At 39.2% G+C, this 17950-nt stretch overlaps 1 protein-coding gene across 41 annotated transcripts in view; it reads right to left on the reverse strand.

Moving 5' to 3' along the window:
* Ktn1 (kinectin 1) overlaps positions 1-17950 on the reverse strand; it is a 137708-nt gene that overhangs the window by 35405 nt on the left and 84353 nt on the right. For all 41 annotated transcript variants that reach the window (XM_076931151.1, XM_076931158.1, XM_076931159.1 and 38 more), the window contains 12 exons: positions 17569-17709; positions 14567-14673; positions 13173-13305; positions 11883-11970; positions 8574-8740; positions 7578-7646; positions 6113-6150; positions 5095-5185; positions 4645-4713; positions 4087-4124; positions 3870-3951; positions 3337-3405 (listed from right to left, as the gene is read on the reverse strand). In XM_076931151.1, the coding sequence (XP_076787266.1) occupies positions 3337-3405; positions 3870-3951; positions 4087-4124; positions 4645-4713; positions 5095-5185; positions 6113-6150; positions 7578-7646; positions 8574-8740; positions 11883-11970; positions 13173-13305; positions 14567-14673; positions 17569-17709 (1092 nt within the window). The remainder of the gene's footprint in view (positions 1-3336; positions 3406-3869; positions 3952-4086; positions 4125-4644; positions 4714-5094; positions 5186-6112; positions 6151-7577; positions 7647-8573; positions 8741-11882; positions 11971-13172; positions 13306-14566; positions 14674-17568; positions 17710-17950) is intronic.

Raw genomic sequence — 17950 nt, forward strand, 5'->3', positions numbered from 1 at the left:
AGTTATCCCCTGTGTTATCTTTCCATTCTTAAACAAAATCTAAACTGTAAACACATACACAGCTCAGGAATGTAAATCCTAACACTTTTCTATCTATCCCACCTAGAATCAAGTCTCATTCACCTCCAGAGCCTCAGCAAGGAAGTAAATGCCTAATAGATCCTCAGCAAACACTCGAGCTCAATTCCCCTGCTGGTCACGTTGCCTTAAGTACGCTGGTTCTTCAATTCGAATGCTGACCGACGTTTTCACTGTAATGCACTTTACCAACCTAACCCAATCCTATGACTTCTTCCAGATAATAAACCTCAATCTTCATAATTCAGTATGATCAGGAAGAGGTGTGTGGAAAGAGAAGCAATTTCCCACCATTTTTATTGAGTAGCCTGATGATAGACTCTTAAAAGTCTCCTGGAGCAAACATAAAGGCATCCTTGCTGCTCAGCTGTCAAGCCGGCAGCCATGTCCAGTGTTTTTGCTGATAAGCAAGGGCTTACTATTACTAGCCTTACTAAGGGCACTATCTAGTGACCATCAAACCTGTCCATTGTTAGCCTCCTTTTTTTTTGGTGCCTCATACCTGAGGACTCTGGTCTTTGCTCTTGCTACATCTGAAGAAGCAACATGGCAAAATTACCAGTTTCTGCTTCAGTAATTTTAACCTTAATAAAACCATCTGGCAAAAGAACTAAAATTTTTTACATCACAAACCTGTTCTCTCTTAACTGTCATCTGGAATTCTAACTGCTTGAGGAGGTTAAAGAAAGTGGGAAACTAAAAGAAACTTAGATATACTAACTTTTATCTCTTATTTCACTATCAGTAACAATAACAAGGTGACTACAGAACAAGCCAACCAGTAAGGCTGGCAAGATGGCTCAGGAAGTAGAGGTGCCTGTTGCCAAGCCTGATGACCAGAGTTGAAGCACAGAAAATACACAGTGGAAGAAGAGAACTGACTCCTGAACCACATTACAGGCTGTCCTTTAAACTCCACACACCCCAAAATATGTATATAATAATAAATATCTAAAGGAACAACCAAAAGAAAGGTATAAAGTTTTTTGATTTGCTATAACAAAAGGTCTCAGGCATAACTCAAACCTATGTTAGTCATTCAGGTGCCTTTTATTTTATTTTTCTTCCAAACCTAAAGAACACATTTAGGAATTACCCAATAGCAGATGGAAATTAGTCCCACATGACTTTCCCATCTCCTTGATTCTTTTAAATAGAAAACTGTGGCTACAAAAATTTATTCAGAACATAAGAAAATTCTATGCCACACTACCAGATGTCATTTAACAGAACATCTAAAGTGTACAAAATGAGTAACAAAAAAAGACCAAAAAGAATTTTTTCAAAAATTCACACACACATACACACACGCACATGCACACACTCAGATAGACACACACACAAGCATGCACACTCTCTCACATGCAGACCCACACACGGAGAGAGACAAACTCATACACACTCTCCATCTCTCTCACATACTCACCCCTATATAAATTAATAAATGTTTTAAAAACAAAATGAAATACTCAGATTTTCTCTTCAAATTCAGGCATCTCAAGAGCCTAAAAACAGTTAAAACACTGCAATTTTTCTTCTTTAGAAGACCCTTACATTTTTAGACATTTGTTTTACCCACATAGAACTAACTTTAATTTTTTTTTAAGGTTTATATATTGAAATTTCTGGTAATTAATACATAAAAATTGCATGCTATTTCTCCAGGTAAGGATTAATAAGACACAGAAAAAAATTATCATACCTTATCTAATCTAACCCACCAAGGTCCATGTCTGGAGTAACATCATTTTTTAACAGTAAAAATTAATAACACTGGGCTGGAGAGATGGCTCAGCAGTTAAGAACACTGACTACTTTTCCAGAGGTCCTGAGTTCAATTCCCAGCAACCACATGGTGGCTCACAACCATCTGTAATGGAATCCAATGCCTTCTTCTGGTGTGTCTGAAGACAGCTATAGTATACTCTTATATATAAAATAAATAATACATCTTTAAAAAAAAAAATAAAAATGCTGCCAGCAAAACTATAGCTGAAGATAACAACAGACACTCAAGTTTCAATGATGGTCATTTGGGCTTGGGTCCCAATCATTTCTGGAGTACTTTATCATTCATAATCTATAATACAACAACTGAGAATATTTACATCTTTCCATGCTACTTTACGCATTATACAAAGTAATAAAAATCACACACAGTATTGCATTTCACAGAAGGAAGGAAAATGAGATCTGACAGACTGATTGTTAACAAATACTTCGAGCAGCAGCTACTTTCATCAATAATATACTTGCTGAACTGTGAACTTCAAAACAAAGAATAAAAATATCTCTAAAGGGTGTGCTATCATTTCCAAAAAATTTTCCAAAATCATACAAGGGAAACATGCAAAGTTTACATTCTAATGGAGCATGCAACAGCAAGAGTTTCTACTTTGTTCTAAAAACTCTTACATTTATTTATGTACTCACTGAGAGAGCTTGTGTAATTGTGTGTGTGTGTGTGAGTGTACGTGAATGTCAGAAAACAGCTGTGGGAGGTAGTCCTCTCCTTCCATTATGTGGTTCCAGAAATCACACTCAGGTCCTCAGGACTGGTGGAAAATAACCTTACCTGCGCAGCTACCTAGCCAGCGCCTAGAACACTTTGTACCAGTGTGACCTGAAGGGTTTATGTGAGAAATGTGAAGGCAATGGAGGCTCCAGAGAGAAGACAGGACTGGATGCGGCTTACAAAGAAGCAATGCTGTTCAAGACTGCTACAGCTTCACTGGCTTGCATGATATGAAATATGTATTATCATTATCATATATACACACATATTAGAATATACATATATATTCTTTAAAAAATTATTTAGATGTAGTCTATGTGCAAAGCAATATGTTGATCTTTTGCCATTCCAATCTACAAGTCCTTAAATGCAATCGTGGTGAGAGAGACTGAGCAGGAGGGGGACACCAACTCTGAGGAACTCCTAAGTTTCAAACCCATTCTTCTTAAAAAAAAAAAAAAAAAAAAAAAAAAAAAAAATATTGCCTATAAGGGTAAGGCTACAAAAACAGAATTTTGTTTCCTTTCCCTCTTTTCTACAAAATGCTTATGAGAAGACTAAGATCTCCTCCTCAGAGACACAAAACTTTAATTTTGAAACAAAAAATTGAAAGAAAAATTTGAAGCATAAAATGAACAGAGTAATAGAAAGCGCACCTAACTTTAAGCACTCTCTCAGTCAGCTGGTTTCTGCTCAGACCTTCTCACACTCAGGCTGTTTCCACACTACCCACAAAACCTCACCTGTTGAGAAACAACAGTCTGCAGCTTCTGAACTTCCAGTTGTAATGCTTTATTCTGGTCATTCAGAATCTGGAAGAAAGAAGCCCAATTTACTATTTTTTAAGAAGGAAAAAGGCAATAATGCAATCATTTGAATCGATTTTTGAACAAGCAAACCCACACTGTTGCTTTAGGTGCTCATAAGAGACTAAAGGATTCCATACAGACATAGAAATTCAGAGATCAATGGACAGGGATTAACGCTGCAGTAACAGTGAAGACAGTAAAAATATTCACAAATGTAAAATACTCATTTAAAAACTGCCACGGAATGCCTGGGGCAAAATCAATCTCAAATATTTAAGATCAGATAAAGTACATTTAGGCAAAAAGTCTAGTAAAAATTCACTATTCACATAAGACACACCAAATAAACTAGGGAAATAATATTTCCAAATGACTGTATTTTTAAAAAATACACGTTGAGAGTCATTGTAACTAAACTTATAGGAAATTGTTCTGGGAAGGCAGAACTCACACGCTTACTCACACACCTTAAATTCCTCCATTCTGCTGGCAACTTCACGCTGCAGCTGCTCTTCAAGCAGTCTTATCTTATCATCCTTTACGTGAATACTACGAGAAGAGGACCAGTTAAAACTAGTGCAGACAGTCAAGGTGTTCAAGCCTGTATGCACAAACCTCAGCTGGAAGCATCAGTGCACATGAACACACATGCACAAGTGTCTCTGCACAGAATATACTACTCACCTCTTCTGCATCTTTTCCACCTCGTGTGCTGCAGCAGCCTGTATTCAGAATGAAATAAGACTCTTAGCATCTCAGGAAACCATCTAAACTATTCACCTATTCATATAAAAATTTGCATTTCCATGTATCTGGATTAAAGCTATAACAAACTACGACTCTGGATTAAAGCTGTAACAAACTATGCCATTTTGTGTTTTATTGTCCATTATTTTTAACTTCTCAGAGGCCAATTTTCTCTAATAAAGGTTTTCCCTTTACATATTAAATGGAAAAATCCAAAACGAGTAACACATTGGGACTGTTTTAACAATCTCTTCTATCTCAGAAATAATTCAGTCATTGTACCATACATTAATTCCAATATAAATGAGTGACATCTAAGTGGTCTGTGCATACACTCTCAATATTATCCCACAGCCAAACATAAGTAACCAGTATAGACAGTATTTATACACAGAAAACTGGGGTTCACAGACTCAAAAAAAAAAAAAAAAAAAAAAAAAAAGACAAGGCACTCAAACTTCTTCAGAGATAAATAAGCAAAAGTCACTTATTTACCTGCTCGTTAGCCAGGGCCTGTAATTTCTGCACTTCAGCTTTTAATAAGAAATTCATATTCTGTACATCCTAGAGCAAGAAAAAAATACACAGCATTAAAAATACTTCATAAAATTCAAACTGAACTTGTGGCAAGGTATCTGTTCTGCTTAAGAGTTAAGTAAAGGTCTCAAATTATAAATTTCCTAAGTCAAAAAAATATTATCAATTTCCATTATTTAGCAAACTTCTGAAATTAATATGGAATGCATTATGAGAGTAGAACCCTTCTGGGTTTTTCTCTTTGGAGCTGAAGAAGTATCCTTCTTTACAGTTTAAAAAAGAAAAAGCACTTTCCAGGAGTTCGGGAGTGTTTTTCATCCTTCATACAATTACATACTGACTAATCTTTAGGGCGAATCAACGTGGAGTCCTATAAAACACTACAGCAAGCTGTAGGAGCCACCATACCTTAAGCTCCTCCTCCTTGCTTGCTAAGTGATCCTGTTCACTTGCTAGTGAGTCTTCAGTCTGCTTTAGCTGTTTGTCCTTTTCTGCAATCCTTCAAGAAAATATATTAGTGCTTTTAATAAGCATTTACAAACAACAGGATTTAAATGTCTTATATGGAAAGGATCATCTTAAATAAGTAAGTCTCTTGTATAACTGTACTTTCCCTTGCTAGAGACACTACTTCATCTACTAGTATACTAGTAACTGTCATAAAGCATGACTGCCCCCGAGAGAGAGAGAGAGAGAGAGAGAGAGAGAGTGTGTGTGTCAGAGTCCAGCGTTGTGAGACCAGGGATGGTATTTAGGTCAATCAGGCTTGACAGTGAGAGCCTTTCTTTCCTACTAAAGCATTTCTCCAGCCCAAAACATCCTGTATTTTATGGCAGGATGGTGGCTCACACCTGTGCTCGGAAGGCAAAGGCAGAAAGATTGCCACAAATTCAAGGCCAGTTTAGACTACAGGATGAGGCCTCAAATTATAGATACACAGATGGATAGACAGACAGATCCATTATTTAAAACTTAAGTCAAAAAAGTTAATTTACATTGAAAAGTCTGGTATCAAAGCCAGATTATAGGTCATCTGCACACAACTGACCCCTAGCTGTACTGTTATTTAACTATGCAAATTTACTTTGAGTACAGGGCCTACTATCGCAGGCTAAACACAGAAGAGCCACAAGTACAAAGTAGACTCAAGCACTAATTTCCTTCCACTACTCTGAAAACACAATTGTCTCTTCTACGTAATTACCAATATCCCAAATGAAGCAAAGTTAGGCAGCTCTATTATAATAATAATAACAAAAACAAAGTGTACTATTTGGGGACTAAACAGACACAGGTTAGAAGATCAAAATAGAATTTAGGGTAATTTTCCAAACATGTAAGAATATGAAATTAATTGTGTATTGTATTAAACAGGTATCTGTTAGTGGTTATCAATTATAAGAGAAGTGTGGAATGGCAAGCTTACACTTTATGTAATTCTTCTGCTAGAACTGAAGCGGAGGTCTGAGAAAGAAAAACATTATCAACATAAGAGCACTTGAGAAAAAGCTTAAAAGCTGTACAATCATCACAACAGAGCTTTTAAAAAGAGAGAAATTAACATATAAGGTTGTTAAAGACATGTCTGGTCTATGGTGAGTAGCTATCATTCTGAAAGCATGTCTGATCACCAACAGCCACTATTAAGGAATTACACATCACATTACAGAATAATGACAAGCAACAAGTACATAGGGGGCAGAGCCTACCACAAAGGCCATCTCTACCCCTGTGCATCTCTTCCTCAGCAAAATTATCTGACAGGATCCCCTTCATGATCAGACAATGCGGAGAATGCCAGTGCTGTCTTTCCACTGTTAAGGTTCTCAGCACGCTCAGGCATTCTGACAGGCTGGAACACTACCTCTCAGCTGATAAGGATCCCAATCCAAGTGGGGTTGGTAACTCACAAACATACAGCTCCATTGTGCTGAATTAGATGGTTCTCCCCCAGCTAATTTTACAGTATCATCTCTACAAAAAAAGCAATTAGGAAAAACCATTTATGTGCACAAAGCTTGGGGAGTTTGAACTCTAAAATTCACTTTTAAATAATGTTAAAATCATGTTTTACATAAGAGCCAAATTCTTTCTCCTTTTTAGAGATTTTTTTAAAAATTTGGACTAGGTGTAAGCGCTGGGGGCATGAGTGCAGTGACGGAGGAGGCCATTAGATTCCCTGGAGTTGGTGTTACAGGCAGTTGTGAATCACCTGGCACAGGGGCTAGGAACTAAACTCTGATCCTCTGGACCAGCAGCAGGCACACTTAACTGCTGAGCCATCTCTGCAGTCTAAGAGTCAAATTTCCAGTACTTGTTGCTACAAATAATTTTTATAACTTTAACATTCAACTGAAATTGAAAACTTTCACATTTTTCTGAATGTTCTATCATTTATATTCCAAAGCCTATCAATCAAAGAAAGGGGCAATGGTATCTATGTTTGCCATTAACTAAACTGAATTATAAATTTCAAACTGAATCTTCTGCAAATACAACCTGGGAGCTGTATTTAACACAGCTCTCTGCTGCACATGTGTGAGATTCCTGAGCAAAGTCAGTGTTCTGTGACAGTGCATCAATCACTACATCATTCTGAGTCTACACATTTCATTTCACTGGCTAGCCCTTTTGTTTTGTGACATAGGTCAGAGCGTTCTTCCAAGGAGTGAATGTTCTCACCTACCCCTTCTAATTACACAGGTTTGGGGTTCTTGGTGCTGCCCAAGTATTATAAACAATACTTAGTGTTTGAAACTTTGGACCACTACAAACTGATTCCTTGACTAGTCTCCCAGCTACTTAAGTTTGTCACTACAGAAGCGTTCAGATAACTGTTCCAACAGCTGGAAAGCTACAATTAATGGTAACCAATCAAAAAGCACCATTACCTGAGCTGCTATCTGGGAATGGAATTGTTGAATCTGAGCTTTCAAAGCCTCATTTTGTTCCAAAATATCCTTTCATCAACAGCAAACAAAAAGAGAGGACAAAGGTGTCATTAATAAATATCCAAGCATACACGAACACACAGATTTACATATTCTTAATATCTTTAAATTACGTTTATTTAAAGCAGTTACATTTTGAGTTTTTGAGTTAATTTACAAGGCAGACATCAAGGCTGTTTTACTGTCCCTGATCCTATCATAAGAAGTCCTAAGGAAGTGGATGAGCTCATCTTTAACACATGCTCAAAGATGAAATGTCAATTATTTACCACCATTAAGAATCAGAACATGGGCCGGGCGGTGGTGGCGCACGCCTTTAATCCCAGCACTTGGGAGGCAGAGGCAGGCAGATTTCTGAGTTCAAGGCCAGCCTGGTCTACAGAGTGAGTTCCAGGACAGCCAGGACTACACAGAGAAACCCTGTCTCGAAAAACCAAAACAGAAAAAAAAAAAAAAAAAAAAAGAATCAGAACATATGGGCTGGAGAGAGAGCTCAGTAGTTAAGAGCACTGACTGCTCTTCCAGAGGTCCCGAGTTCAAGTCCCAGCAACCACATGGTGGCTCACTACCATCTGTAATGGGATTAGATGCCCTCTTCTGGTGTGTCTGAAGACAGCTACTGTGCACTCATATAAATAAAATAAATAAATCGTTTAAAAAAAAAAGAATTATGACATACCCCACTTATCCTAATTTCCTTTTTCTTAAGTATTTGAACACTGGAACAGAAGTTTATTTGAACTTAATGAATTTATAGACTTAGGTTTTAGATTTTAATTTAGTTGCAATTTTTGAATTGAATTATTAGACCATTTTCCCCCAACCTCTCTAATGGCTCACCTCCCTCCCTCTCAAATTCATGATTTTTAACTATTATTGAAGCACATTAAACACATAAATATAATCCCTTATCCTTAAAGAAAGAAAAATAAATACCTGCACTTGGATTTGTAGAGATTCTTCTTTGCTCACTCTCTTTTGCTCTGATTCCATTAACTGCATTAGTCTTTGCTCCAATTGCTGTTTTGATACCAAGGTGTCTGTGAGCTTACTATGTAGACTCTGGACTTCATTTTCTTTAGCCACAAATTTACTTTGTAAGTCTGTAATAAACAAAAATATTACATCTTACAAAATGCTTCTTCCTCCACCCGACCCATCCTCAGTGTCCTCACCTTCTCTGGGACACTTGCACAGACCCAATGTCCCCTCTGATGTCTCAGTGGTTGTCCTTCCTGTACCACACCCACCACCTGTCTAACTCCTCTAAAAACCAAAAAAAAAAAAAAAACAAACAAACAAACAAACAAACCAGCAACAAGAAAAGGAAAATCTAGTAGCACTGAGCTTCAGGAACTACAGTACAGATGAACAGATCAGTTTAACACATATCCTGGTCATGAGAACATAACATGAAAACTGATGGAATAGAAGGGCATCAACATTTCAGAACACTTGAGATACGGGGGAGAAACCATATTAACACATAGTCAGTCAGTTTCCACCAAAAGGAAGCAATCCTTTACTGCTGTTTTACTCACTATAGCCACGTGGATCTCTGTAAATTCAAGGCCCACTCAGTCTACATAGTGAGATACAGGGCTACACAGAGAAACTGCCAAAACCAATCCAAACCAAAGCAACCTCACTTCTTAAAGTACCAGTATTAAATTTGTTTAGAAATACAGAGTAATCTCCCAAGGTCTAAGAAGGCATGATCACTTAGAGCACAGTGTGAGGTAGCCCACTAAGAGTAAAGGTGAAGGAGCATGGAGGGAGGAGAGATGGCTCAGCAGTTAGAGCACTGGAAGGCCCGGCTTTGGTTCCCAGTACGCACACAGAAGCTCACAACCATCTGTAACTTCAGTCCCAGGGGATCCCAGACCTTCTTCTGACCTCTTGGGTCACTAGGCACACACGCACATGATGCACATACACAGATGCATACAAAATACTCACATACATAAGATGAAATAAATAAATCTAAAACAACAGTTAGATAAAAAAGTGTCATTTTACTCTCTATAGATACTTGGTTTACACTGATAGCCTTCTAGCAAGATTCCTGTGTTTCACTCATAACATATAAAACGCTACATATTTGAATAAGTTAAAGTATCTTAACACAAATACCATCTTTATATAAAAGTAGAAGTCTTAAAATATCCTGTGTTTATTTGGGTATATTCATTTTGGTGTTGACCAAAAGAGATAATCAGAGGAAACTAAAGAGTTAACAAGTCAAAACTTATTTATCCTATGTGGAGCCACATTCAAGTTTAGAAAGACATTATGGCTAGTATTTATGTCAATTTGACACAAGGTTGAGTCATCTAAAAAAAACAAATCTTAATCAAGCAACTGTTTCTAGATGATTGGCCTATAGACATGCCAGTGGGGCATTTTCTTGACTGATGTTTTATGTGCGAGGGCCAAGGGCAGTGCTATAAGAAAGCAGACTGAGCAAGGCATGGAAAGAAAGTTAGTAAGCAGCATTCCTCCATGGTCTCTGCTTCAGTTCCTGACTCCAGATTCCTCCCTTGAGTTCCTGCTCTGACTTCTCATCACAATGGACTACAAGCTCTAAGATGAAATAAATCATTTCCTGGCCAGGTTGACTTTGTCATCCTGTTTGTCACATCTGAGACAGAAGGGAACAGAGTTGAAAGCAGCATAATGAATGCCCGGTCAAACTACAGACAAATGAGCAGACAAAGTTCATAAGGCTACAAGTACCAACAAGACCAAAGGCAAGCCACAGGAAAACAGGGTCCCGGCCCTGCTCTTAGCAGCCCATTAGATGCCCATCCTCCTACAGTACTACTGCAGACAACGCCACAGTGTGCTTACATTACAGCACCTAACCTAACGTGTTTTAGAAATAAGATAATCTGAAAGGACAAAAATCTTTTTTATTTGTCTGTGCTAAATGCCAAATCATCTTTCTCTATAACAGCAGAGAGGGGAGTACTCCATCCACACAAACACCTCTTCTCTACAACAGCAGAGAGGGGAGTGCTCCCTCCACACAAACACCTCTTCTCTATAACAGCAGAGAGGGGAGTGCTCCCTCCACACAAACACCTCTTCTCTACAACAGCAGAGAGGGGAGTGCTCCCTCCACACAAACACCTCTTCTCTACAAAAGCAGAGGGGAGTGCTCCGTCCACACAAACACCTCTTCTCTACAACAGCAGAGAGGGGAGTGCTCCCTCCACACAAACACCTCTTCTCTACAACAGCAGAGAGGGGAGTGCTCCCTCCACACAAACACCTCTTCTCTACAACAGCAGAGAGGGGAGTGCTCCGTCCACACAAACACCTCTTCTCTACAACAGCAGAGAGGGGAGTGCTCCGTCCACACAAACACCTCTTCTCTACAACAGCAGAGAGGGGACTGCTCCGTCCACACAAACACCTCTTCTCTACAACAGCAGAGAGGGGAGTGCTCCCTCCACACAAACACCTCTTCTCTACAACAGCAGAGAGGGGAGTGCTCTCTCCACACAAACACCTCTTCTCTACAACAGCAGAGAGGGGAGTGCTCCCTCCACACAAACACCTCTTCTCTACAACAGCAGAGAGGGGAGTGCTCTCTCCACACAAACACCTCTTCTCTACAACAGCAGAGAGGGGAGTGCTCCCTCCACACAAACACCTCTTCTCTACAACAGCAGAGAGGGGAGTGCTCTCTCCACACAAACACCTCTTCTCTACAACAGCAGAGAGGGGAGTGCTCCCTCCACACAAACACCTCTTCTCTACAACAGCAGAGAGGGGAGTGCTCTCTCCACACAAACACCTCTTCTCTACAACAGCAGAGAGGGGAGTGCTCCCTCCACACAAACACCTCTTCTCTACAACAGCAGAGAGGGGAGTGCTCCCTCCACACAAACACCTCTTCTCTACAACAGCAGAGAGGGGAGTGCTCTCTCCACACAAACACCTCTTCTCTACAACAGCAGAGAGGGGAGTGCTCCCTCCACACAAACACCTCTTCTCTACAACAGCAGAGAGGGGAGTGCTCTCTCCACACAAACACCTCTTCTCTACAACAGCAGAGAGGGGAGTGCTCTCTCCACACAAACACCTCTTCTCTACAACAGCAGAGAGGGGAGTGCTCCGTCCACACAAACACCTCCTCTCTACAACAGCAGAGAGGGGAGTGCTCCGTCCACACAAACACCTCTTCTCTACAACAGCAGAGAGGGGAGTGCTCTCTCCACACAAACGCCTCTTCTCTACCTTGCTGTGCAGCCTCATGCTCTGCCGTCCTCTTCCGGATGTAGCTTTGAACTTCTTCCCACCGCCTCTCAGCTTCTTGTAGTTGAACCTTGATATTTAAAAAGAGAGAAAGGGAAAAAACAAAATCAACCCCAACAAGATTCAACTGTAAAAAAGAGAGCCATTTCTTTGTCAGCCACACCCATCATCTTCTTCAACGCAGAACGTGGATTGTTAGATCACCACAGACAGCGCTCCTACATACTTATCTGACCCACTGAGCTAGAAGCTATTTTTCATCAATCATTCCTAAGTCCCTAAGCTATTAAGAGACAAGACAGTATCTACTGCTAAACCTCAGTGAGTACCTAAAATTTTACATATTTTGAAATATACATATTGCAAAACACTAATTAAGATTATTAATTGTGATGCCACTTATCACACTCCTTCATCCATGTCAGCAATAAAACCCCCAGAAACCCCAGTGTTAAAGGAACGACACTAATATCACTTTCACAAAGTATTGAACAAAACTTGAAAAAGAAAAGAAAAAGAAAAAAAAGCAAGTTACACAATTATAAAAACTGCCTGGAACTGGCCTCAAGGTATACTATATGTCAGTGTGGATTGTGGATGGGGGCTTAACAGTAAGGTTGCATATAACCTCTATAAATTGAACTATATATTTTAAAAAAATCTTCCTCAGAAAAAGGAGAAACAGGTAGCTATCATCCCTTAAACACGTAAGTTCCCGAGTTCATGCAACATGAGAGAGTGATTCTGCTCCTCCTCAGGCAGTCTGAGAACTCTACACATCTCCTGACAACGTGAGCATCTTACCACACACTTGTCATTCTAGATCTGAAAACATCATGGTTTTGTATATCAAGGGCTCAAGTGAAAGCCACTGGAGTGGCACTTGGGGGAGGCATAGTGCCAATGCTGAGAAGGCTCTATTTGACTTGATTCAGTTATAGATGGTAAAAGTAATGCTAAAGGTCCCTTTCTAAAATTATTTTTGCGTTACACGTGTAGACATATATAAAACCACACACACACACACACACAAAATAATTCAACCCTTACTTGTCAATCACTTGGCTTCATTTTTCTTATCTCATTCTGTAGCTTCAAACCCAGCCCTACAATCAATGTTTTATCAACACAAAACTTTGAAAAGGCAGAGCCCTTAGAATGTGGGTCTAATTAAACTTAACAGTAGACTTCTCAAACCTATATACACACTATGTCATGGAAGTGGGCACTGTAATATTTATAAAATGGTACAAAGAGGCAGGGAGAGGTCACCTTCAACTGGGTAGCAGCTTGTTCCGCATTCTTCTTCTGCACTCCCTCTTGCTGCAGCTTTCCTGTCTTCTCGTTCAGCTCGCTTACCAGTCTCCCACAATCTTGGCGCAGTTTATTTAGCTCTGCGGACTGCCTGCAAACAGTGACTGGATTAGGGGTTTTGCATTGTTACACACATAAAGAACTCACAAGTACAACATATTCTGTGTTAATTATGCTGAAAAACACTTACAGGCAAATGTAAAGGAATATGACTAAGTAGTAATGTTGTTCCCAAGTATACTTTTAAATAATTCTAATGATGGCAAGCTCTAAAGACCACTATAGGGCTAAAAAGCTGCCTAAGAGAGTAAGAGCTATGCAACCTCAAAAACCTGAATGCCACCCCAAATTCCATGGTGGCAGAGAAACCCGACTCCCAGAGCTCTTGTGTCCTCCATATACAGTCCACAGAACAAAACAGGAAACACATACTGTGGCATATACATGATAATCAAATAAAATAATTTTAAAATTGAAAATCACTATAAAATATCAAGAAAAGATGGATAACCAAATACTCAGCAGCATAAACAGAAAGATGTTGCTGCCATTAAACTGATCTAAACCTCCTAATATGGACACTAGAAAGCTCAGCAGTTTAAGAGTATTTGTTGCTTTTGTAAAAGGCCCATGTTTGGTCCTACGACCCACATGTGACTCATAACCATCCTTAATTCTAGTTCTAAAGAATGTGACACCTACTTCTGGCCTCCCATAGGGCCCAGGCATACATATGGTACACAAACATCCAGGCAAAATACTCAAGACACATAAAATAAATCTTAAAAAAAAAAAAAAAAAAAAAAAAAAAAAAAAAACAACCACCCTCCCAATACCATTGTAACTGGACTTGGCTTGTTGTCCAGAGGAAGAGAGCATTTTCAACTCTAACAAGGAAGCTTTTGCCTCATTATTGCAAATAATAACCAGTGCGTACTTTGTGCAAGACTATTAGTGTCTCTAAGTCCCCCATGAACCACCTGGGCTCCACTTTGTGGCCCCTGGATCACAAACTCTATACTGGTAAGGAGGATCAAGACCATACTTTTTAAAATCAGCATGGCAGGTGCTACTGAGAATAATGAAATCTAAGAAGTGCTAGGCTGGAGGAGGGCAGCTTCAGTGTGTGTGCTACTTCACTGGCAACACTGATGCTCAAGGGGCTTGGCAGTCTGCACTACACAGAGCTTAGAAGAGCCAGGTCTTCACACAGAGAAAACAGTTGTTCCTGAAAAGTAACTCAAGATTAGAAGCAATCGGAGGAAGCAAGAGCCAAGCCAATCACTTCCAACACCTCCTTATGACACAGGCAGTCTGTCATTTAGTTGAGAATGAGACATCTGGAGACATACTTGCTTTCCAGCTGGTTTGTAGTGTTACTGACAGCATCTCTCAGGATACCATTTTCCTGCTTCAAATGAGCTATCTCTGCTTCCATTTGTTCCCGAACTTGCTGAAACTATTAGGAAACAAAATAGGCAAAGCCACCTTTAAGAGAGATTGCACTATAATAAGAGAGTAAAAAATATTAAGAAAATGAAATACAAACCATCTTTTTCAGGTCAATATGAAGAGCCTTAAAGAACTGCTTAGTGATAAATGTGAAGTACAAACTGTGCAGCTCAGCACCTAACAAGATCATCAATTAAAGTACACCTGAGGTAAGATGCCAAACATGCATCAAGTTTCAGAACTAAGATATGATTTGAGACTTATCATACAGACGTCCTGTTCTGAACCCAGAATATGTCATTATTATATTAACAATACTTTTAAAGTTTTAAGTTGGATGAGGTGGCACATGCCTTTAACCCCAGCACATGGGAGGAAGGACAAGTAGAGCTCTGGGAGTTTTAAGGCTGGCCTGCTCTACATAGCAAGTTACAGACCACCCAGGACAACAAATGGAGACCCCATCCCTCCCAAAAGTTTTAGCTATCCAAAGTTTAACCATTATAAATACCCACAAACATTTATAAAGTTATAAGTTAAGCATAACTAACAGACACCATAAAATCTACTTGAAAAACATTCACAACACTGGGTTTTTTTTTACTGTGCTTCGTAACATAAATGACATAAAATGTACCATCGAGCCACTATCTTCTTTACTCACATCTGTTTGTTGTGTGCTATGTGTGCTATGTGTGTGTGTGTGTGTGTGTGTGTGTGTGTGTGTGTGTGTGTGGTGTTCAGAGGAAACATTATGGAATTAGTTCTCTCTCTACCACCTGAGTCCCAGGAACTGAACTCAAGTTGTCAGGCTTGGCAGCAAGCTCACCAAGCCATACAGCTGGTGCCACCATTTTCATGTGTACAAAGTTCAATGGTATTAAACGTATCCATCCTGCCATATGACCATCATTGCCATTCATATACATGATTCCTAAGTAACTAGTATTCACCCCTGACCACTACAATCACTATTGTAACATTTCTTTGACTTCTAATTGTTTAATTTCAGAATTATAAAATCAGACAATAAAGAATACTAATGCTTACAGTCATATAAAAGACTTGTCTTCCTTTATTACATAAATAATTCCATTAAGAGAAATGAATATTTGCTGATAATCTTACTAACAATTCAGCTAACAAAAAGAAAGTATGCATTTCTAGTTTTCAGAGGACTTCTATAAATTCCATAGATAGATGTATACATCCTGACCCAACAAGACATCAAGCAGAAACAAAGTGAGTGCATCAATTAGCCTTTCACCTCCAACCTGAGTGAGCGGCTGCTCTAATGTCTCTCCACTGGGTAAAAGCACATGTTGCTCTAACAGAGGACCCAAGGTAGTTCCCAGCACTACATGGGATCCTCAACCGTTTGCAATTGCAGAGGCTCCACACAATCCTCTAACCTCCGAAGGCTCTAAGCATGCATGTGGTACATATATTTAAATGCAGGCAAAGACTCGGACACCTAATATAAATGCTCTTTAAAATATAAAAAAAGAACATGTCCTAAAAAACTGAAGTCAGTTGAATGTCTCAAATTGCTTAGGAACAAGAGAACAGAAGAAAACAAACACTAGAAACAGTGGACAGTAAGAACCTAACAATGCCACTCATTTCTGTTATTGGTGATATTTCTGTGAGAAACACTGAACTTTGTTAGCTGTGAAGAATAATTTATTTCAAAAAAAAATCTGGAACTAATCACAAGTTAGAATATAAAAAATATAGTAGTAAAAACTGTAATTATTCTATATATAATTCTATACATAACTAAGCTAAGAACTGAATGCAAAAATAACTATATTATCAGGGTTACTAGTGGAGAGTTCTTGGTACAGCCACTTGATCTTTAAGACTTGACATTAATAATGTTAAATGTCAGATCTGTACTTTCCTTTAGCACTAAAGCATAAGCAAGCAAACAAAATTAACAATTTAGAAGAATTCCATTATGGGAAATATTAAAATCTCAACTGACAAATCCAAGCTTTGTTCATCAAGGAACCGAAGAAAGAAAAAGGGGAGGAGGGGAGCAAAAATTCATTGGTCCAGACCTGACTAAAATCTTTAAAATGAACGATCCACAGAAAAGATCATGAGAACCAGATCTCTGAAACATTTAGAGACTGGAGAAAAGTGTAGAGATGCCACGAGTGACCAGTGTGGAGAGTCACCCATCTCCACTCAAATACCAGGCCCCATGTAGCTTCTGTGGATTAGTCCACCTCATGTTCTCATTACCAGTATCTAGGTGTCTGGCTGCTCTGACGTGAGCTCCTGCAAACGTTACCCTTTATTCCCCTCGCCACACTTGCTGCCACAGTGAGCATCAAAACTTAAAATGAATCACTCTGCTGGCTTCCCTAAACTCATTCAAAGGCTGACCAGATGCTCTAATCATCCAAGATGCTCTAATGGGTCCATAGTTATTTCTACCTCTCTTCTTCACTACAACCTTGGCTATAAAATTCAGCATTCCTAAAACAGCCAGTGACCCCACTATCTACAGAGATGGGAATAAAGAATTACACCAAGTAATAACTCTTACAACTAGCCCCCTGCACCTTCAGCTTGACTTGACAATGTTGATTCAAAAGATCCAACACAGCCTGAACACCGTGTCTAACAACTCTTCTATCTAGGATCAGTCCGTTCCCATCTTTCCCAACTCCACCAGGTCAGTGCACACGAATGCTCACCAACACTGGCCTGGTGCACTGCCTATCAGCTCCCAGCTTCTGATCTTATCCCCACACAGAGTATTTATGCACGTCAGAATGAAGAAAAGTGAGTGTAGCTAGCCACTATATGTCAATGGCTCAACCCAGGCAAAGCACTTAAAAGTTAAACAAATGCACATAATTCATCTTACTTTCCAAGACTCCAAACATACCTTCATCTGCATCTGCTGAGTCTCTTGGTAACTGACGTGCATTTTGTTTTGAAATATATTATGTTCCTTTTCTAGTGCTCCAATGCGATCTTTCATCCTTGCTATAACTACACTGCTTCTTTCTTTCTCTGACATCATTTCCTAGAATAGGAAACCAGAAAATAAGTATATGAAGAGATCGTTACGACATTACCAAAGCAAGACAATGTTCTAACAGTAACATATCATGAATGCTCCATCAGGGCTTGTGTACAAAGCAAAGTCAAAGGTTAAAAAGAAAGAAAGTGAGAGTCCTCTGCAGCGCGCCTACTCTCCACACGAGGTGTATTTATAGACACCAGATTATTTCTATCTAAAATTACTTTTGATTAAATCATTATAA

This window comes from Arvicanthis niloticus, chromosome 3, assembly GCF_011762505.2.
Source record: "Arvicanthis niloticus isolate mArvNil1 chromosome 3, mArvNil1.pat.X, whole genome shotgun sequence".
Lineage (NCBI taxonomy): Eukaryota > Metazoa > Chordata > Mammalia > Rodentia > Muridae > Arvicanthis > Arvicanthis niloticus.